This window comes from Carettochelys insculpta, chromosome 4 (genome assembly GCF_033958435.1).
Source record: "Carettochelys insculpta isolate YL-2023 chromosome 4, ASM3395843v1, whole genome shotgun sequence".
NCBI lineage: Eukaryota > Metazoa > Chordata > Testudines > Carettochelyidae > Carettochelys > Carettochelys insculpta.
Window position 1 is genome coordinate 125,511,723 of NC_134140.1, and position 22,377 is coordinate 125,534,099.

The 22,377-nt window shown below is 42.6% G+C and overlaps 1 protein-coding gene across 1 annotated transcript in view; it reads right to left on the reverse strand.

The window, feature by feature from the left end:
• Positions 1 to 22,377, reverse strand: part of CFAP299 (cilia and flagella associated protein 299) — a 416,193-nt gene that overhangs the window by 245,218 nt on the left and 148,598 nt on the right. Inside the window, exon 3 of the mRNA XM_074993745.1 lies at positions 14,609 to 14,699. Coding sequence (XP_074849846.1) covers positions 14,609 to 14,699 — 91 coding nt within the window. The remainder of the gene's footprint in view (positions 1 to 14,608; positions 14,700 to 22,377) is intronic.

Here is a 22,377-nt window from a genome sequence, read left to right on the forward strand (position 1 = left end):
TTGCTGGACCACAGGAAGTCAGTATTGTCTGGCAGCATTACCAACGTGTCCACTGCTTACCACGCTCTTAGAAGACATTTAGGGGTAAATTATAGCTAAATAACAGCACAGAACATTGAAAGCCAGGACTAGTTGCTGGAAGGAAACTTTATGGAACCATGGGAAACTTGGCGACACCCATGATAAGTGGTCAGTCAGATAACTAAAATCATGCCAGATTACAGATGTTGCTGGGCAAGAGAGTTGCAGATTAAAGAGGGTCAGCCCATAGGGGGAAGAAATCCTCTTGGCTGTGCTGTCTGTCAAAGGACCTGCATCAGAAGTGGGGAGTAGAAAGTCCCGACAGACCAGCAATGAACACATTAGATGGACTCCCTGATCAACTCTACAGACTATTTTACTCAAGATGTGATCAGCCACCCTAGATGCCCTCTACTGATCTTTGTACGTATAATGAGTGTGTGGGTGATTTGGCAGTGGGAAGTGGGGGTGACTTTTCTCAGAACATCAGAAAAATTATTTTTTGAATTCAGAAAATGAGCAAACACTCAAGTTGGTTCTAATTCTTTATGAGCTTGAGCTAGTTCTTTCAAACCAGTTAAAGCTGTACATTATCTGCAGATTATTTTCTTGCTTTTAATGTCCACAGAATGATTAATATGAAATTCTTCCATTGCTTCCCTGCTCAGCTCTATCATGACACTCCACACTGGACCACTTCCACTTCTCTTTAAGCTTCTACATTCTTAAGTCTCCTTGCCATGTTTTCAAGTATTGGAGGGGTAGCCGTGTTAGTCTGGATCTGTAGTAGCAACGAAGGGTCCTGTGGCACCTTATAGACTAACAGAAAAGTTTAGAGCATGAGCTTTCATGAGTTAACTCACTTCTTCAGACCAGCATCTGAAGAAGTGAGTTAACTCACGAAAGCTCATGCTCTAAACTTTTCTGTTGTCTATAAGGTGCCACAGGACCCTTTGTTGCCATGTTTTGTGCACTATGGAGAAGTCTGGCTAGGACCCAGATCAGAACTTGCCCAAGTCCCTTCTTAATCATCTGAAAAGTTATTGTAATGTTGTGAGACACTCCATCAAGTTTGCTTTTCAGTACACAAGGTGAGAAGAATGTTATTGTGTTTGTATTTAATACCTTTATCAGCAAATTACATTTTTGGCTTCCTTCTCATTATTTAAAAACTGAAGTGAAAAGTAAACATTTTAATCATTTACAATACTAATAATAAAAGTGCAGTCATGTACACTCAGTGTTGGTCAGGATCAGTCTTCTTAAGCAACACAAATCCCTATAATTTTAAAATAATGGAGATTACAGAAAAAATGGAAAGGCTGTGTTTGATTTTTGTTTTGTTTCTTATAATCACTAATCAATGTTTAATAGGGAGATGAAACTTTAAGGTTCTATGAAACATTAACTGTTCCAGTTTTTGTCCTTTGAAAATATCATTTCTTCAAAAGCTGATGAGTCCGAATGGTATTTTCTCACTTCATGTACTAGCCATGAAATATGCCCCAATGTTATTTTAGAAATCAATATACATTTTCTGAACCTGTAGTCACATCTCTGGTACTATCTTTTGACTGTAAGGTATATGTAACTAATCTCTTTGGGCTCTATTTAGTAGAAGTATTTTGTAGACTTCGGATATGCATGTTGCCTTCATAGTGAACAAATAACTCTCACTGAAGCCAATGAAAACGTTCCCTTGAGTTCCATTGAAATAAAATTTGATTCATAGATAAAGGACAACAATCACTCAAAATAATGGTTGTAAAATACCAATTTCTGACTCAGTTTGTACATGAATCTAACCCATGTGAAGATATTCAGAATCATTGAGATAAAGGGTTAAATTCAGACAAAGAATTATACAGATCTGAATTATCACCAATATTTTTAAAGGTATTGATAACATTCTCTTGTGTTCCTCATGTCTCCTAAGTATGGGTAAAGTGACCCAATTTCTCAAGTACACTCATCCCTTGCTACATGAGCACAGTTGGTTCCCAATATTCTGCTTGTAGGCAACAACTTGTAAGAGGGACACTAAATTCCCATTAAAATATATGTAAAAGTCTCTGATTGGTTCTAAGTATTCCTGACTCAGGGAAGGAATGGCAGCAAGTGGCGCTGCTTTTGAAAGGTAAGTGAGCCTTGGGTTGGGGAGGGTTAAAGGCTGGGAGCACTTTGGGGACATGAGTGGGAGGGAAGGTTAAAACACGGTGGCAGGTCTGCGGGGGGCGGGGTTGGTATTCAGGCTGCTGCAGGTTGGGTCTGTGGGGTTAGGTTGCAGTGGTTTAGGTTTGTGGGACTGGTGGGGGGGGATTAGGTTGCAGTGGTTTAGGTGCATGGGGCTGGTGGGGGGTTAGGTTGTGGTGGTTTAGGTGCACAGGGCTGGCGGGGGGTTAGGTTGTGGCGGTTTAGGTGTGCGGGGACAACGGGGGGGGTTTAGGTTTCGGGGTCCTCATTCTCAGTGTCTGTTGTTTCTCTTTTAGGCATAGGTGCTTAATTTGCAGGAGTACCTTGCCTGGGAGTGAGAAAGATAACACTGGGAGACTATCACAGTCAATAGAAAGTGCCTTAAATCCTCCCTCAGAACTCCGCTGATCTGCATGTGCTCCGAGGACACTCCTCTAGATGTAGATTTTCCCAATAGGAGATTTACAGAAGAGAAAGTGCCTTTTCTCTTCCTTATGCTACATAGCAGCCGACTTATGTGCCTTCAAAACTAGAAGGTTTTCCTCTTCAAGAAGATCAAGGTTTCTGGCAAGACCCTCAGGCAGGAACGCAGATAGAGCACAAGCTCTGGCTAGGCACTCCCGAGCTCCTGTGACCCATCTGGTTAATATATTGACTTTCAAACAGATCTTGGTGCTGTTGAAACTGACTCAACTGACTGCACCCGCTATCTGTTTATGCAGCAGATGTCTGACCGCACAGGTCTCTCGATACTGGAAAGGCCCTGCTGCAGCTTGAGATGTACGTTTCCGCTCAACACCGAACTTTGTAGTTTAGAACCAAGAATTGGTGGTGCCAACTCCTTCACAAGCTCTGGTGCTACATCAGTCAGTGGTGACACTCCTCTCAGCTCCTGTGCAGCAGACTTCGGTGCTGAGAGTGAGCAGTCAGTGGGAGGGATACGCAAGGGGAGAGGCAGAGGTCTGTGAAGTCCCAGGAGTGCAGCCCCACAGGAACACACTGAGCGGCTGGCTGCAGGGCTGAAGTCCTGGCCCCACGCAGCTACCCTGCCTCTTCTCCCGAGCATCACCCATCCCTGCTTCTCCCCCACCCCAAGTCTGCAGTGCACTGGAAGCTCTGGGAAGCAGGGGATGAGTTGCTAAGCTAGGGACTGGCTTTCCCCCTGTGAGGGCTCCAGCCTGGGAGCACCCACGGGGCTACTGGACCACAGATGGAGCCAGACTATAGAAGTCTGGACCACGGAGATCAAAGTAAAACTATGAACAATTTACACATTTTAATAAAGAGAAAAGATTGTAGAGATGACATTGACACTCCAGCTTCTGACAACAAGCAGTGAGATGGACAGGACTGCCGACGGTGGGGAGGGGAGCAAATGGGGCAACAGCCCCAGGGCCTAGCGTTTCAAAGGAACCCACAGCTCCGGCATCCCTTTGAAGCGCGGTCACACTGCTGCTCTGCCACTCCATGAGGCTCCCAGGGACGGAGGCATCAGCACTACGGTACAGGCGGTGCTGAAGGCTGACTGCCCTGAGGCCCACCCTGTCTGCCTTTGTGGGGGAGCTGGAGCTGGGCCCCTCTTCCACCTTGCCCACCTACAGTGGGTGTAGGCCCTCCTGGAGACAGAGCAGAGGTAGGGCCAGGATGGCTCCCCACACCTTGGGCTAGCAAAATAAGTTTATTGGGGGTGTAAGCACAGCTCAAAGCAGTACATCTCTCCCTTTGGCACTCTGGACACACAGACAGATCTGAAGTCAAAAGGCTACATGTAATCACCTGAAGAAGAGAATGTTTTACCCTTTACAATGTATTTCTAGTGCAATGGAGTTTGATATGCATTTTATATTTTAAGCACAGAAGTGATTTCTTTGAAATTAAGTTATGATTACTTGCATGACTCATACAATTTCCACAGGGATTTATTAATTGGACAGACATGAGTTCAATTAAAAGGGAAATAAACATTTGCACAATGCCCTCTTTTTCTTGAGAAGGGAGCACTTTATAGATGTTGGAAAATAGTAAAGGGGAAAAAGATCATGTCAGCACAATATTGTTGGTCATATACAACGCAATCTTATGTTTCATAGAGTTTTCAACACAGGAAATGGGTATATTAGAAACTGCCTAATTCACAGGATTTTCTGAGTCAGCTACAGTGGTTTCTTTGAATAGCTCTGAAGGAACGAGCTGTAACCAGTGCTTTTATACCAGCTTCAATAATACACATTTCAAAGCCAAAATGGCCCAGTCATGTAACTGTTTACACAGGCAACATTCAGTGGGAAAATTAACGTCAACAAGTTCTACTCTAACCAAGCCTGAGTTGCATCTGTTCTCTTAATTACAGCTTTCAGGGTTGTGAGGACAGAAAGGACAGATTTTTTTTTTTTGAATCTGGGCAAAAGTGTCTGTAAAACTGGGCAAAGCTGTCGCTTACTACTGTTTTCATGACAACTGAAAGGAATCTATCCACTCACTCAAAACATCCAAACACATTTGTAAGGTTTACTGATGTTCAGATTGGTTGCCCTGGGCCTAAAGCCTGCAAAGTCACCTATTGTAGCAGAAAAGTGTTTCAACACATCTATAATTCCATTACCTTGTCTATCTAGGCACTTTTACAGCCAGGTGCCTCACCACTGTAGTACAATAAATTATTTTATATCGAGCAGCCCTGGGACCAGGAGGTCGCCAGATAGTCAAATATTCTGGATAACAGAGCAAAATACCTGGCAACGCATAGCACTAAAGAAAAACAAGATTATACATTAAGAAACAAACCAAAATGTATGCAGAGTATTTTATTTACCAACAACTGTAGTACTGTACACTGTAAACATACACTGTATTTGCTGCATTTATTTGTATTTACTTTCACTATACTGTACTTATGGAAAACATAACAAATTGACTTATGGTTTAAAATGCCGGTTATTTGAGAGTTCTGGGTAACAGAATGACAGATATGAAAGAGATTTTTTCTGTATCAGTGAAAAAGAAGTACTTTAAATAATATCCCATGATATGTATGGTAATTATGGGGCTTATTTTGACAGATAAAAATAGATCTGTGGGTATTACACAATTCTTAAAGACCTTCTAATACAACAGATGATGTGTTTTGAACAAATTAACAGCCTGACTCACCGAGAAGTACGCATACCAGCAAGTGGGTGAGATCTAGGTACAGAAAACAGCTTTGTGAGGGAATGAAGAACACTGCTTTCAGAATTAGTTTGATTCTATATCCTTGAATGCTGGAATTTAAGTGAATTTGTATTCATTTTAGCTGCACGTTCAAAAGAAAAACAACAGGGATGAATTGTCACCTAACACACACACACACACACATTTTTTTTAATTCACCTTCTACTGATCACTTTCCATGTTCTCCTTCTAAACTTCTCTGGCTCTCATTTTTGAGCAGGGTAGGCGATTAAGGGACTGAGCACAGCACTTTTGTCAGGTGCACCTCATTTTTATAAATGCCCATTCTCAAAGATCTGTCTGAAACACAGATAACCACGGAAAGCTAAAATTCACAGGGAGATTAGAGCAAGCATACTAAAAGTCACATCTGAGATTAACCTACTACCGTGCAGAGATTTTACAGTCATAGGCCATGACTGTTAGAGCAATAAACACATTTGCTTTCCCCTCACCTACTATTGAAAGAGTTTGTTTAATTTGCACTGACTCCCCTTGGAAAAAGAAACTGATTCTCTGTGAAGCATTTTTTTTCATTCTTTGCACATTCAATAGGTTGGATAATGGCGGAGCTTGCCAGTGCAATGGGGTAGGCCCATGACTGGAGGAGAACACAGCAACTTCTTCTCTGGATGGCTTTGGGCGGATAAAGCTCACTACAGCTCTGGATATAGCAGAGAAGCCTTAGCAAGAATGTACAAGTTAGAGCCTTCCCTTACAGGGGTTACCTAAATCAAGGATTAAAGCATTAGGCCTACTATTGCTGCAGGTTGACAATACCAGGACACAGTGCTATGGATGTCTGGGCCATGCACTAGACAAAGATGACCTCTTCGGTTAGATCCCTTTTCTAATTTTATTCTTTGCGGGGGGTGGGAAGTATTGACACTCTCATCAAATGACACCTCTGATACGGAGACTATTGGGACAAATCTTATTTTGTTCTGAGCCTTTATATTTCCTTTGTCTCCTTTCCCTTTGATGTTTGGCTGAGGTATGGCACAACAAACGGACTCATCTGTGTGAAATGGAAGGTGACTCAGCAACAACAAACCAGGAGCAATCAGGAGGACTCAATCCCAGCAAAAGAAACGTGACAAAGCGTCCACAAGCTGCGATTCACTCAGCAGCTGGCCATGGGTTCACTCCCATTCCCAAACGTATTTCCTTACTTTCGTGTTCCACCAGCCCTTCTCAAAGCCCTGTTCCCGCGGAAGTGGAAGTTAAGCTAGAATTAACCCTCTGGGACTGAGAAGTGCGGAAAGGAGTCTGCCTCCATCATGCTTTCTCTGGTGGACCATTTCTTTCTAGCAATGGAGACTAGTTACATGACCGTGCCAATATGTCAAAGTATGTCAGCAACCTTTAATACCATAGCCCATCATTTGCAGCCCCTAAATGGAATGGGAGGTATTAGTCTTGAGTAATTCAGCTCTCTCCTGCCAACTTAGTTGCAATGAATGATTTGGGACAATTGCTCATGGGCTCAGAGAGATATGGAAGTTTCTACTTGGTCACCTCCTGGTTAGAATGCATGAGGCCACTTAAGAATTGTGTGAAGCGACTTGGGCTTCACGACACTCAGCTGTGTCTTTCATTATCATGGGAGCCAAGCTGTGTGGTAATTGCACTATTCTGGTGCTTGCAGTAGTTCCCATGGCTTGTACAGCCTCTGCATGAGGAAGAGAATTAAACCTTAGACATGTAGTGTATGCTGAAAAGGTAACTCAGGGAAGTAACTCATTTGCATAAGTTTCTTGTTCACTGTGCAGATCCAGAAATGCTGGCATGTAACTGATCTTTGGGACCAGTTTCAGCCTTACTAAATAAGGAGTCGTTTCACTGGATAGGTTAGTGTGCTCAGCAGCCAGCTCACATGACCTTATGGACACACATTATAACCCAAAAGACCACATATAATTTCACCTGTATAGAACACTACTAGTAATGCAGATAGCATGTTTAAGATCAATAGTTACATGACATCATAAAGAAATTCCTCAGGGCTAAACAAGTACAGAAAAGAAAAAATTATAAATGCCTTTCATGCACATTTATGACCACAGCCAACAAGTTTATGTTGTATACCAACAATTCCAATGTCTGTTTAAACCTACATGTACTAAGAAAACATTATGGATCTGATTTAAACCAATAAAATTCAGACAATACAGAGTTAAGGCTGAAATTGTATACTTAATTTACAGTTATATGCAAGTATGTACTGGATAGCTTGAATAGTATTCACAGTTCCAGAAACACTTGATATATAACCAGGGGCCATTTTAGGGGTCCACAAATCATAGCATTGCAGGGGGGTTGTGAAACTAAGACCAGATGTCTCCATTTTTGGTGGGGCACTTTTTTGAGGAGTTGGATTACATTCTACCTATCTTTATTTAACATAGTTAAATCTATTATCTTATTATCCTGAGCAGTAATGCCAGGAGAGTGCTTGAGGCCTATCTCATGTTGCTGTGATGTCCTGCTCCTCTCTTCATTCCATTGTTCTGTGCGTAGTGTGTATGGTAAACTACCTGCAAAGCAGATGAGGAGAGAATGCAACCAAGCTGGCACAGAAGATGGCCCCCGGAGCACTTGCAAGAACCTTTAATGTTGTTATCATAAGCACTGGGCAAATTCAGGGCTTGAAAAGTCTACATAATACTTAAGACTATGCACCAGGCCAAAGTATATCACGGCTCTGAATTACACTCTTCCGAAATACCTGTGCTTTTCCAGACAGATCTCCTGAAGATTGAGTTCCACTTTGTGCTTGGGCAGGAGACACCAGTCTCCCTATGGCACGCCTCTGCATCTCGAAATAATACCACACTTCACTCAAAACCCAGCCAATCAATGCTCTATTCCAGTAAATAAACCCCAGGAAAAACAGATGCCAACTTCCGTAAATGCCAGGGGGTGCTCAACCACCAGCTCTTTCTCAGGACTCATCCCCACTCCACCCTTTCCCCGAAGGCTGCACACCACTTCTTCCTGCCTGCAGCTCCACTCCTGCCCCAAACACTTCTGTTCCCCCAAGCACACCACATCCTCGTTCCTCCTTCTCCTCCTCCTCCCCAAAGCCTTCCAAATGCCACAAAATGGCTGACTGTGGTGGGTGGGAGATACTGAGAGGGAGACGATGGGGGGCTGCACCCACCAATTTTTCCCCCGGGGTGTTCCAACCCCAGAGGGGCACCCATGGAGTTGGTACCTATGCCAGTAATCCTCTCACATGAAACCAATTTATTCTGTTGCCACCTGCACAGCCTAAACAGAGTCCTTTCCTGTAACAAACCTCTTCTCATTCCTGGTGTAAACTGGTGTTTGGACTTGCTACGAGTGTTCAGTAGTGGACACTAGGTTCCCTCTAGTTCTGTGATTCACCATGTGCCTCCAAAACTCTGGCAAGTTTAGTAGAGGGGGTCCCCGCCTCCTAGACTAGATCCGAGGCTTCCAAAAACAAGCAAACAACCAAGGAATAAGGAAGCCACAGCCAGTCTGAGAATCAATGATGCTGGATTCCAGGCCTCCCACTCTAACAGTGGGCTCTTGTATGGGGTACAGCCTACCAAAGAGAGAAGGCTTTTGCCCACACAATGGAAGATTATGTGGGAGGAAGGTCTGCTTTCTTTTCACCCCTACCTTGGCCTGGTTAAAGCTAGTGGGGCCCCTACAGTAACCACTGTTTCAAGGTCTGGAGAGTTAGCTTCTCACATCAATGGTCTGCCCTTCCCCCACAGATGTCTCAGATGTGGCATTTACCAGACCCCGTCTTTTTGCGAGCAACACCAGCCATTCTTCATCCCCTACCTGCAATAAACAGTGCAGGAGTTGTCTTTCTGCATAGTTGGGCTATGTTTCCACTGCAAAAAGAAAAATAGTTGTATATGGTTCAACTCTACAACTCCCACTTGGGGTTCACCACAACAAGCTACCTAGCTGTACAACTACAGTGTCTTGCCTCCCCTAGGCTTTTATGCAGAGACAGGTATTTTTTGCTAACTGACTATGTGTAAACACACACATCTTTTTGCAATGAAGACTTGGCTTGAGGAAGAATCAGTAAATCACTCACATTCATTTTGTGACTGGAAGGTTTCCTCCCAATCATAAATGCTCACATTTGTTTTCTTTAGATGAGAGTTCAGATTCCATAGAGGTGATGGGAACGTTTCCTACTTGCTCTGAGCAAGAGGACTCTCCCATCTCTGGACAAACTGCGTTGGCTCAAACTTGGTTCAATTCTCCATCCCATCTCAGAATGATCTAAATAAAACCTTTCGGCAGGTTGGAAATCATTTGGGTAATGTTTTGCACTTCAGCGAAGAACTGTGCACCTCTGGACCGATGGTTTTAACAGAAACTTGGGGCCAGAGACTTCTGCCGGTGTAAGCTGGCATTGAGTAGCAGGCGTTAGCTTCTATGGAGGTATGCCCATTTACCTCTGCTGAGGACACAGCCGGCAGTAACAGCCAAAATGGTTCAAATCAATAGTGTCAAACAATAGCCAATACCACATGCTTCAGAGAAAGACAAAAACTCCATAATTATTAGTCAATTGTTCAGGGCAAAATTCTTTCCTGATCATCCTCACATGAGTCTTCTTACACACATAAGATTCAATATTACTAGCCTGTCTAACTCCAATGACATTCATTTCTTCCTCTCCCAATCCTGTTACAGTTTAAGCCTATCAACTCCCATAGTAATTAATCCTCAAGAGCTGTCTACATGTATTTGCCATTTTAAATCTACTGCCCATCTACTATCAAGAGACCTCTTCCCTTATGCTATAGGTTAGAATTTGAACAAAGACTTTTATATGAACTTGCTCTTCAAACTTCCTTATTGTTATTATTATTATTATTAGTGTTTCCATAAAAAAGATTCAAGATAGACATCCATTCTGTGACTTCTAAAGCATATTTTAAGGCAGATGTTTCCTCCAGTGGACATTATACAAGTCAAGCTACTTTATGCCTCAGTTTCCCAATTTGTAAAATACCTTCTTTTAAAGAAATCTGATGAAAAAGCAGCACAAACTGAAAGACGTAGGAATGATTATTAATTACTGAATTCCTGTTATAAAATTCAACACACAAATAAATATATTAATTTTTCTCTTTTCACACTAAATCATCTTCTTTTCCAATCTTTCATCATATGTAAATTGAGCCACACAGCTAACAATTTGTGCTGCCTTTTTCTGGCCCTTTTCTGGTAGGAAATCCCTAATTACCACAAGAAACACTCTTCCCATGAAACTTCTTAACCAGCTGAAACCACAAGGTGTTTGAAGCCTCAGCAGAAAGTTTCCCCACATAGGTTTTAGAACAACATTTTCAGCAACATTTCCTCTGCAAAGTCCTAGTGGCTAATTAGTTAGCCATAAAAAAGCAGATACAGATCTGAGAACTGCCTGGGAGAAAAAAATAGATACGCTTTTACTTTAATTATGAAAGACGGAAGAAAAAAAGAAAATATTGTCTAAATTTATAGTTTGCCTGTTCAGCTTCAAAAGCAACCAGAGTTAGGGAAGATCAGAAACACTGCTATCTCCCAGAAAGCCAATGTTATTTTTGTTTAGTATTATCTTGACACAAGGAGAGGGAATCTAGTGCCGGTGTGAACATAGAACTAAATAACTCTCAGTATGTCCCGTACAGGAGGGATGAAATAGTATCATTTCAAATCCACACCTAGAAGCAAAACCTCTGACGTCTTCATTGTCTCATGAGTTCAGCTGTGCTAGGAATATCAATGAGTGAACTCATTACAAGCCAGTCTTATTCTCCTAGGCCGTTTCTACACAGGCCACTTCTTTCAGGAGCGGCATGCTAATAATACATGGAGTGAAAGATGCTAATGAGGTGCGGATGCAAATTCCCCTCGCCTCATTAACATAACATCACATGATTTGGAGTCTGGAAGACCGTTCTTCCGGACTCCAAAATGCCATGTAGAAGCGTGGCCCTCGGGGGGCTTCCGGAAGGAAGTCCTCCTTCCGGAGGTGCCTTCTTCCCAAAATTTTTGGGAAGAAGGAGCCTTTGGAAGGAGGACTTCCTTCCAGAAGACCCCCCTGGAGGCCACACTTCTACACAGCATTTTGGAATCTGGAAGAACATCTTCCAGACTCCAAACCATGTGACCTTATGCTAATGAGACACTGGGAATTTGCGTCCACACATCATTAGCATATTTTGGGCTGTTCATTAGCATGCCACTTTTGGAGGAAAGTGGCATGTGTAGAAGCAGCCCTAGACTGTGTCTATGAATGTCCCTTCTTTCAGAAGGGGCATGGTAATGAGCCGCCTGGAAGATGCTAATGAGGCACAGATATAAATTTTCTGTGCCTCATTAACATATGGCTACATGGTTCAGAGTCCAGATGAAGCTCTTCTGGACTCTAAAATAGACTTGTAGATGCATGGCCTGTGGAGATCTTCTGGAAGGAAGCTCTCCTTCCTCATGAGGAAGAGGGGACTACCGGAACCAGAGTTTCCTTCCAGAAGATCCCCACCAGCCACGCATCTACACGTCTATTTTGGAGTCTGGCAGAGCTTCATCCAGACTCCAACTCATGTGGCCATATGCTAATGAGGCTCATTAGCATCTTCCAGGCTGCTCATTACCATGCCCCTTCTGGAAGAAGGGGCATATGTAGATGCAGCCCTAGAGTAAGTCTACACAACAAAGTTATTTCAAAATAACTATCCTAGCATCTACACAACACAACTAATATTTTGAACTAATTTTGAAATAGTGGTTGATTTATTTTGAAATTAGTAGACGTTATTCTACAAGGGCTATGTCTACACTAGCCAAAAACTTCAAAATGGCCATGCAAATGGCCATTTCAAAGTTTACTAATGAAGCGCTGAAATACATATTCAGCCCCTCACTAGCATGCGGGTGGCCAGGGCACTTCGAAATTGATGCGACTCGCCGCTGTGCAGCTCGTCCAAATGGGGCTCCTTTCTGAAAGGACTCTGGCTACTTTGAAGTCCCCTTATTCCTATGAGCAGATAATATTTCTAAATGACATTTCCAAATGCATTTTTGTGCATAGCTCTGTTATTTTTAAATAAGACATATCGACATAGCGTTTCTGGAATAGCTTGTTTCAGAATGAGGCTGCTGTGTAGACATACCCCTATATAACAAAGCTAGCAAACACAAATTAAGCCAAATATGAAGGATCTTCTTACCCTTGTCTATATGCATGTGGAATAGTATGTAGTACTATTCCACTTTAACAGATATTCCTGTGTTGTTAGTAACGACAACTCAAATTTTGGTAGCATTAACTCTGAAAACACGCCTTCACAATTTGTGAAAAAAAAACAGTAACGTCAAATCCAGCCCTCCTGCTAGTCAGTTTGGTCCCATTAGCTCTAGCACTGCAGATTCCAAATTTCATTGGTTCACACTCCACCCTCGTAAAAAATTGTTGTGAAGTAAACACTCATGTACCATACTCCAAGGATCCTTGCTCTGGTGAAAATCTCTGAGCTCCAGGAACTGCATGAAGAATCACAAGTTTTTGAGAATCTAGATAGGTTTCAAATTTTGTGGGGAGAAGCCTCTTTGTTACCCAGAGTTGGTCAATTCCTACTTACCGCTCCACTGAATTAATTTTGTTAGTGCCACTGTATTGCATTTGTTTACATTTTATAGGAAATGCTAGCGAGAATGGACAAAAAGAAAAAGCCGTGATAAAAGGAAATATATAGGTATCGTCTATAACTTTTGGTTTCTCATTTACAAAAAGAAAGAAATGGAAATGAGGGCCAGCAAAAAATACAGGGGTAAAATGGAATTTAGAAACAGAGAAGTCCTACTCCATTTTCTAATCTGTCATCTGACATTATACGATTGCTCCCCTGACAATATTCCAGAATGCTCTATCTTATCTAAGTCTAATGAAAAGGATTCCCCCAGTTCCCACAGCCTAACTAAATTATTTTTAGGAATTCTTTTGTGATAGCTAGCATAAATTTTCCCTTGCTCAGTTTTATTCCACTATTTTTCATCGTTCTTCCCGGAAACATTCTAATCAAGTCTTATATGCGTTGTCAGTTCAACCATTCATCTCAGATGTGCAAGTTTATCAAGAGCTTTTTCAAGAAAAAAAACACAATAGACTATCATTACCCTAATCTATGAATTTAATTTTCAAAGAATTCCAATGGGTAACTTAAGCATGACCTAACTTAAGGCCCCGTTCTGAAAACATGTGCATTTTGCAAGAGTCAATGAGTCTAATTATTTATTTTGATTTTAAAATATAAAAAGATGCCTATCCCAGGCTATAGGCATCTTACCATCATTAATAATACAATAAAATCCCAGTAGTATTGGACAAATAATTTCACAGGAATTCAGCCACCCCCCTATAAAAACTTCATTCTACTTCCTCAGTGATATGGGAAGTATACCCACAGCCTTCTCCAAAATTCCTATCAAACAGATGTCTCTTGCAGCATGCCTGGAAGGCCACCAAATTCAATTCTTCTAGACCAAAGGGGGAGTCCTGAGTCCTGAAGCTTCGGCAGTCACCTCCCCTCTTTCATGAGGGAGATCCGTTTTGTGCACTTCATCTGACCACAGTCATGGAAGAGAGGCAACCGTTCAGTTTCTCTGGCCACATGTCATAGCCATCACTAAATTCAGTCAGTGCAGCTTCCAGACCATCCGCAGTTTACCCCAAGAAGGTACAGAGAGATGCCCCACTCAATAAGAGAGCCACTGCATTCGCACATGTAAAGTTATGTGAGTAATGAAGTAGCCACATCATTGCTTCCTAAATCTTTAACAGATATCCAAAATCAAAATGTACTTCTCCACATGTTCTGCTATTACTTTTATTTGTATGGTGTCCAACATACTCTCCTCCAATACGTTAAATGTACTTGTCGGTCGATTCCTGGTTTGCCTTTTCTTGCATTTTTCATAAATCGGCCCCATAGTACCATGTGTTCCAGTCCTCAGGGAACTTCCCCCAAACAGACAGAACTTTCACAATGCATTACTTGAGAAGAAATGGTTTTGCTACAAGTGATGCTAAAATAATGAATGTTTTCAAGGAAAATGTAGTATATGCTCTCGGCTAAAGACTGTAGCTTTAAACGTTTCAAACTATTTATTACTGTATGATTTCAATCTCATATGTACTCACAGCCATTTTCCCACTGCGGTTGGCTTCTTCCCTTTCTGCCAATGCCTTTAGAAAACCATCCTTCAGTTCTTTTCCTGCACTTGACAGTGTTCTAGGGGGAAAAAAAAAGGAGAGGAAATGTATTATTGATTATTGTTAGGATTACAATAGTAACTAGTGTTCAGGACCCCATCCTGCTATGTGCTGTCCAGATACATATTACAGTGGCAGTTCTGTTGTATTAATATTTCTGGAATAAATGGGCCCATTGTTGAGTGACCATATTTCCCTACACTGAATATGGGACACCTAGTCAATTTAGGAAAAGATATCTCAGTGGTTTGAGCATTGACCTGCTAAATCCAGGGTTGTAAGCTCAATCCTCAAGGGGGACATTTAGGGATCTGAGGCAAATAGATTTAAAAAAAAGAAAAAAGGATGGTGCTTGGTCCTAGCAAGAGGGGAGGGGACTGGAGTCAATGACCTTCCAAGGTCCGTTCCAGTTCTATGAGATGTGTATCTCCAGATAGCATTATTATTATTCCTATGCAATGCTTTTAAAAAAAAAAAAAAAGAGATGGGACTCAGCCACCCCATCCCACTGCTTCCCTGCTCCCCACCCCAACTAGGGATGATGGCAACGCTCTGTGCTCAGCCAGCCCGCAGCCACATCGCTAGCAGGGTTCCCCCACCACCCAGCTGGGGATGCTACAGCTCGGGCTGCCGAGGTGCTGGTACTCAGTACTGGCAAAAAAAAGTACTGCTCCTATTCAAGTGAGTTCAATGGCAATCAGTCAGAACTATATAACACAACCACCCAAATTAATATCAAATTGACTGAGTCTGTATTAAAAAGAAATATTGAGTAGCCAGAGTCTTTTTATTTACCTTCTTATCTACAAGGTTTGCATGGGGGAGAAGTGACACACACACTCCCGTACACCACTCTTATATGACGATTGAGATGACCAACCAACCTGACCCAACATCCCAATCCAGAGGGTCGTGAGCTTGCCATGGCTGCCAGCCTGACCAGACACAGTGGGGGAAGGAAGGAGCACAGCAGGGACAGGACAGTGACTGGGGAGTACGTAAGGGAAGATGGATGGTGGCAGACAGAACATACAGGACAATTTTTTCCATTTTTAAGAAAAAAGAGGGGCCCTCTGCAGGGCATGACTGTCCCTTTAAAAACAGGACAGCTGGTCACTAGAGCCCAGTGAGTCAAAGGTATTTACATGATCCTGCCACTGTACAACACTAATATGCCATACGTGGGTCAGGATTTTGAGTACAAAGACCTCAGCCAGCTTAGTCACACAAAAGGCACCATTAAAATATATTTCAACTTTTATCAAAGGTTCAGAAAACAAGGAAAAACAGTTAAAGTTTTTGAAACCTAAATTATTAAGCAAGACTGTCATTTTAACACCATCCCTTACTCTCATTTGCTTTAGCTGCAGAGAGCTTTTATAAAGAATAAGAGGTCAGTGCCCAAAAGAGCTCATACTAATTTACGCACCTTTCATTCTCTAATACAATAATTGTACAAGTCATACCAATGTAAAAAAATAATGATTTTTCATTAGCCCACCTATGCTACATAGAAAATCACGATTTATGACTTGTGTCGTTCCTAGTAAAACAGGATTCATGAAAACAAACATGTCACACCTAAGCAAGTTGCTAATGAGCATGTAAGTTTTTGTTGGCCTCTTGGTGTGAATTATAACACTGGCTATTCTACACTTGACCTTTTAGTCAGCAACCTATCACACGGGGACTGATCTGGTGCTTACTCAAGTCAATGGAAGGATATTGCATCAGGAGTACACAGCATAGGGACATGTTATTTGCCTTACAGGTTTATCATTTTTGTTGCTCTCTTCTAGACTCTCCAGCCTGTCTACATCTTACAACATGGAACTGAGACCTGCACATCCTTCTCCATTGAGGTCTCATGAATGCCAAGAAGAGTGGAAAATATGCCTCGATTACAACATGCAAGAGATACATTTCCTGGACACTACAGTACTAATCAAGGATGGCCTGATCAGTACCACACTGTACCGAAAACCTACTGATCGCTATACTTATCTACACCCTTCTAGTTTCCATCCTGCACACGTGACTAGATCCATTGTTTACAGTCAAGTTCTTAGGTACAATCGCATTTGCTCTGATCCAACTGACAGAGACCAAAAACTATAAGAACTTTACCAAATATTCATAAACCTGAATTACCCACCAGGAGAAGTAAAAAAACAAATCAACAGGGCCAGACACATACCCAGAAACCAGCTACTCCAAGATCAGCCCAAAAAAGCCAAGACCAGAACACCACTGGTCATCACTTACAGCCCCCAACTCAGACCACTGCAACGAATTATTAAAGACCTACAACCTATTCTTAATCAGGATGCTACACTCCAGAAGGCCCTGGGTGACATGCCTGTTCTCTCCTACAGACAACCTCCCAACCTCATGAGGATCCTTACTAACAGCCACAGTCTATACCCCAGGAACACCAGTCCTGGAACCTTTCCCTGCAACAAAGCCTGCTGCCAGCTTTGTCCACATATCTTCTCTGGAAATACCATCACTGGACCTAACCAGGTTACTCACAGAATCATGGGCACTTTCTCATGCTCCTCTACTAACATCATATATGCCATCATGTGCCAACAACGCCCAGATGCTTTGTATATTGGACAGACTTCTAACTCCCTTAGACAAAGGGTCAATGGGCACAAAACAGACATCAAAACACTCCAGATCCACAAACCAGTTAGTCAACATTTTAATGGAATGGGGCATTCTGTCAATGACCTCAAGGTATGTTTGTTACTGAAAAGAAATTATCGCTCCTTTGTAGAAAGGGAAGCGGACGAACTGACATTTATATTCAAATTCGGAACATTAACACATGGTTTAAATCGTGATGTGAACTTTCTGAGTCACTATAGGGGCTCGTCTGCATACTTAACTCAATCTAATTCTTGATCTTCCCCCCCCCACCCCTCCACTCTCTGATTTGCTCACCTTGATTATCTTTTTCTGATTTGTCCTCCTTGCTTACTGTTTTTGGTTCTCTGTGTCTTAAATATTGAGTCTGTTTTGGTCTGGATATGGTCTGAAGAAGTGTGTCTGTCCCACGAAAGCTCACCTAATAAACTATTTTGCTAGTCTTTAAAGTGCTACTTGACTGCTTTTTGTTTTGACAAAACAGATGTGCAAGCTAACGACATGTGCACAGGTGCGTGAAGTTTTTTCCTCTAGCAGCACCAGTGGGGGAGTGCCTCTAGTGACCCTATAGTGGCTCCTCTCTGATACGGTATAACGTGCACTGCACATGCCTCCCAAACTCAGGTCCTTCTTCCTGGAAACTCCGACAGTAGGGAATGAGGGTGGGATGCAGAATGGACACTTGCAACATCTCAAACAATAGCAGTTACAGAACAGGTGACTGTCTTTTCTTTTTTGAGTGCTTGCTCATGTTCATTCCACAATAGGTGACTACAAGCATTGTCCTCTCAGAAATAAGAGTCAGTAATAAGGAGGTCACAGACTGCCCTGCCAAAACCACATGGCCCCTAGCCTGGGAAACAATGGTGTAGCGTGCTGTGAAAGTATGCATCAACAACCATGTAGCCACCCTATACATGTTCTGGACACGGATGTGGCCCAGGAATGCCTCCATTGAAGCCTGTGCTCTAGTCAAGTGTGCCTGGACAATTAGAGGAAACCGTGTAAAGCGGATGTCCAACCCAGGACAAGTGGAAGGTGTCCAAGAGGGAGCTCATGCCCAGATCCCATCTGAAGCAGAGCATAGGGCAATGGCAGTTCTGCCTGGTAGCAAACAACTCCACCCAGGCTGTGCCCCACTTTCTGAAGATTGAGTGATCAACCTCTGTGTGCAGCAGCCACTCGTGGTGAGAAAAGAAATCTCTGCTCAAGGGGTCCATGAGGGAAGTCAGGGCTCCTGGAACGTGATAAGCCTCCAGGTTGATATTGTGAGCAATAGAGAAGTCCCAGAGCACGAGGCACGAGAGTCCCCTGGCAGAGTGACACAGAGTGGGCTCCTCCTTGGCTCTTGCTATAAAACATCAAGGCCGTATTGTTCATGAGGACTCTGACTGCCCTGTCTGTGAGGCAGAGCCAGAATGCCTGGCAGACGAGCCAAATCACTCTGTGTTCTTTCATATTGATGCGCAGGCCCATTTCTCTGGGGACCACCTGCCCTGGACCCTGTTGCCCCTTAGATGGGCTCCCCAGCCAAGGTCTCATGCACCCAGTGGGACTATGGGAAGGTGGCTCTGGAACCAAAATCCAAGGAGTATGTTCCTGGAAATCATCCATGTACTGAGCATGGGTTTCTCCTGGCATACAGAGTCACAGGGGTACCAGCAACGACAGTATCTCCTGCACAGCCTACAGGGCCTCTGGTGGGGAGGGCACCTGAATGTGACTTTAAGTTCCACTGTTAAGAGAGAGGAATGGAGAGACCTAGGGTGCTCTGCTCTGTGTGAGTTGAACCTTCGGAGCTCAACAGACTGTGAGCCACCTGACATGGGTCTGCACTCCACCACCTTACGTCTTTTTATGGGACAGCAGGGAGTGCATGGTTGTCCTTCTTGGGTTTTATGCTGGTGCCAGGAATGGGGAGAGGTGTTGACAAGTGAGTAGTGCCATCTTGTCGCTGTGCACCAAACCTTCAATGCCCAGTGCCAGCTCTGGCTGCACACCTGTGCCAGGGTGGGGGCTGACTTCAGGAGGAGTGCTTGAAGTCCAGGGCTTAAAGGATTTGTACCTGTCGCTGACATGTGCCTCACCAAGACAGCACAGGCAGCTTCTGTGCGGGTCACTGACTGACTTGGCATGACGTGTTCTTGACAAATCCATGTTGGCTAATATTTATCAACCTGATCTTCCAGGTGCTTACAAACTGGTTGTTTAATAATTCACTTCAATATCTTTCTATATATCAAAGTCAGGTTCTCTGGGCCCTGGTCTTTAATATTGCATGTCATCTTTGTTCCCCATTTTAAAGACGGATACTAGGTCTGCCCTCCTGTTCTCTGGGACCTCATCCATCCTCCAAGAGTTCTCAAAGAAAACTATACTATTCTGAGCTTAAGCTAATTCCTCACGTATCTTAGTATAAAACTGTCAGGTCCTGTCAACCTGAAAAATACAACTTATTTAAAAGTTCTTTAAACTGTTTGTTTTTTTAATATGGGTTCTGCTACTTCCTGCTTATTGTCGATGTTCATTTTGTGAAGCATCTGGGTCCCAATTTAGCAAAGATCGATAACAAGATAAGCATTACACACTCCTGTTGGACACTGACTGACATTAACTCTCCCTTGCAGTAACATTTTTTAAGGTGGTACATTCTCTCAGTACAACCTTTTCTTACCAGATTTCCTTGTTAGCAGTCTTGCTGAATAGTGTCTAGAAGCTGTCTCTATGTTATTGTCACTGTGCAGATTAGTATGCGCTGCTCTATTCCTTGAGGATGCTAATGGCTGTTGGATCCCGAACAGGCTCTATTTAGCAGTAACAAATTGCTCCTGCTTCCTGGAGCTCAGTCCAAAAGCAAAGGCAGGATTCTAGAAACAGTGTACTTTCTGCCTGCAGTGAGAACTGTTGCAGCCGCCAGGATGAGGCTAAACTACAATATTTAGCAATATCAGTAACGAAATCAGATATCACTATCTACAAATAATCCAGTCTGTAAGTCATACTAGTAAGTTAACCATGCTTCAGTGTCAGTAAAAGAAGTGGCAATTGTATATCAGCACTTAGCTGACAGTGCAACAAATACATGGATATTTTCTGCAGAACTGTCATATGCACACAAACAAATAGATACTATTTGTTTCCCTAATTTGCCAATAGGTATATGAATATCCAAATCTAACTTTTCCCAGGTTCATTGGGATATTTGATTAAGTCGTTTGATGCTTACAGAGTTGGTTGCAAATGAGTGAGTGCCTGGCCCATTTGTAGACATAGGTGAAGTGTAATTTCCATTTAAAGTCCTTGTTTACCATTTTTCTTGTGTTACAGGAACTAATTCACTACCAAGCACTTCTCCAAAGGATTTTGGTTGACCTAAGCTGAACTGTGATCAGTTCATTTCTTGTATTTTTATTGCCCACTTTGTAATTGTTGATTTAGTTTCAATATCTAACAGGCCTATCAAGGACACTGTGTCATAACATGAGCAATAAAACTCATAGGCCGTGTCTACACTAGCCAAAAACTTCGAAATGGCCATGCAAATGGCCATTTCGAAGTTACTAATGAAGCGCTGAAATACATATTCAGCGCCTCATTAGCACGCGACCGGCGGCGGCACTTCGAAATTGACACGGCTCACCACCGCGCAGCTCGTCCAGACGGGCCTCCTTTTCAAAGGACCCCGCCTACTTCGAAGTCCCCTTATTCCCATCTGTTCATAGGAATAAGCGGACTTCGAGGTAGCTGGGGTCCTTTCGAAAAGGAGCCCAGTCTGGATGAGCTGCGCAGCGGTGAGCTGTGTCAATTTCGAAGTGCCATGGCCACCCGCATGCTAATGAGGTGCTGAATATGTATTTCAGCGCTTCATTAGTAAACTTCCAAATGTCCATTTGCATGGTCATTTCAAAGTTTTTGGCTAGTGTAGACGTAGCCATAGTTAAGTAAGTGTAAAGTTATAAGATGTTAATAAGGCTCAGTTCTCATGCCAAGAAGAGATGATCTTTGAGTATACCAGCATACACATAGTGAGTAGAACCTCAGGATACTTCAAATTGATGGATATATCTTTTTAAAATTAATAATCTATCAACAACTATTCACAGAACTATGAGCATATAGAAATGCAGCACCTAAATCCTGTATGTAACCTTAAGTAGAACATGGTTAACCTATACCCGTTTACTTGGTTTGGCTAAGCAAAATAAGCAACTCATGTAAACCAACTCATGCATGAGTTTGTACAGATTTAATTACATTGGTTTAGAAATTGGGGTAAGTAGTGCCATGTTTTGCTGTAAACAGGGCCTTGCATGCAGCGTGAGTATTTTACACACTTAGTGGCATTTGCTATTAACCACTGCTATAAAGGAGTAGGTAGACTTGTTTCCCTGGCACAACAATTTTTGCATTCTTAGCATTGTGTTACTATCATTTCAGAGAAAAGATCAAGCACATTCCACTCTGAAAAGCTCCCTCACACACAAAAAGGCAGAAAAATTGGGAGTGTGATTAGCTTGGAATTCATTAAGGCTGCAGAAATGTTTGTGCCATCCTCCTTCTGGGCTATGTAAGCAAGATGCCAAGGCTGGGCAGGATGAAGGAAGGGAATGGAGCTTGTGGTACGGAATTCACAGGCACCACCATGCATTGCTCCAGTTTAACTAGGTTTAACATTCACTGACCTAAACACACTTGTTTAAATAAATTAAAAAAAAAAAGTTACTTCCTCATGAAAATGAAAAGCCGCGGAGTTACAAATTTGTATACCTATATGGAAATACTCCTCAGCACACAATCATGCAGTTTCCCACTTGAAAAATAAGGTAGAAGCAATATCAAACAGCTAAAAATCAAAATTTGGGTTTCATTATTAGCCTGCAAGGTAGGGGTGTTATTACAGCATAACACAGATAATCTGAATATGCAATGTGCTCATGGTGCACCACTTAGAACCACTCCTGTTATTCATTTTATGCCCCAGTATATTTGTTGAAGGGTGTTTTACAAAGGAGGAGGCCGAGTGGGTAAGGACTCAGTCGTCCACC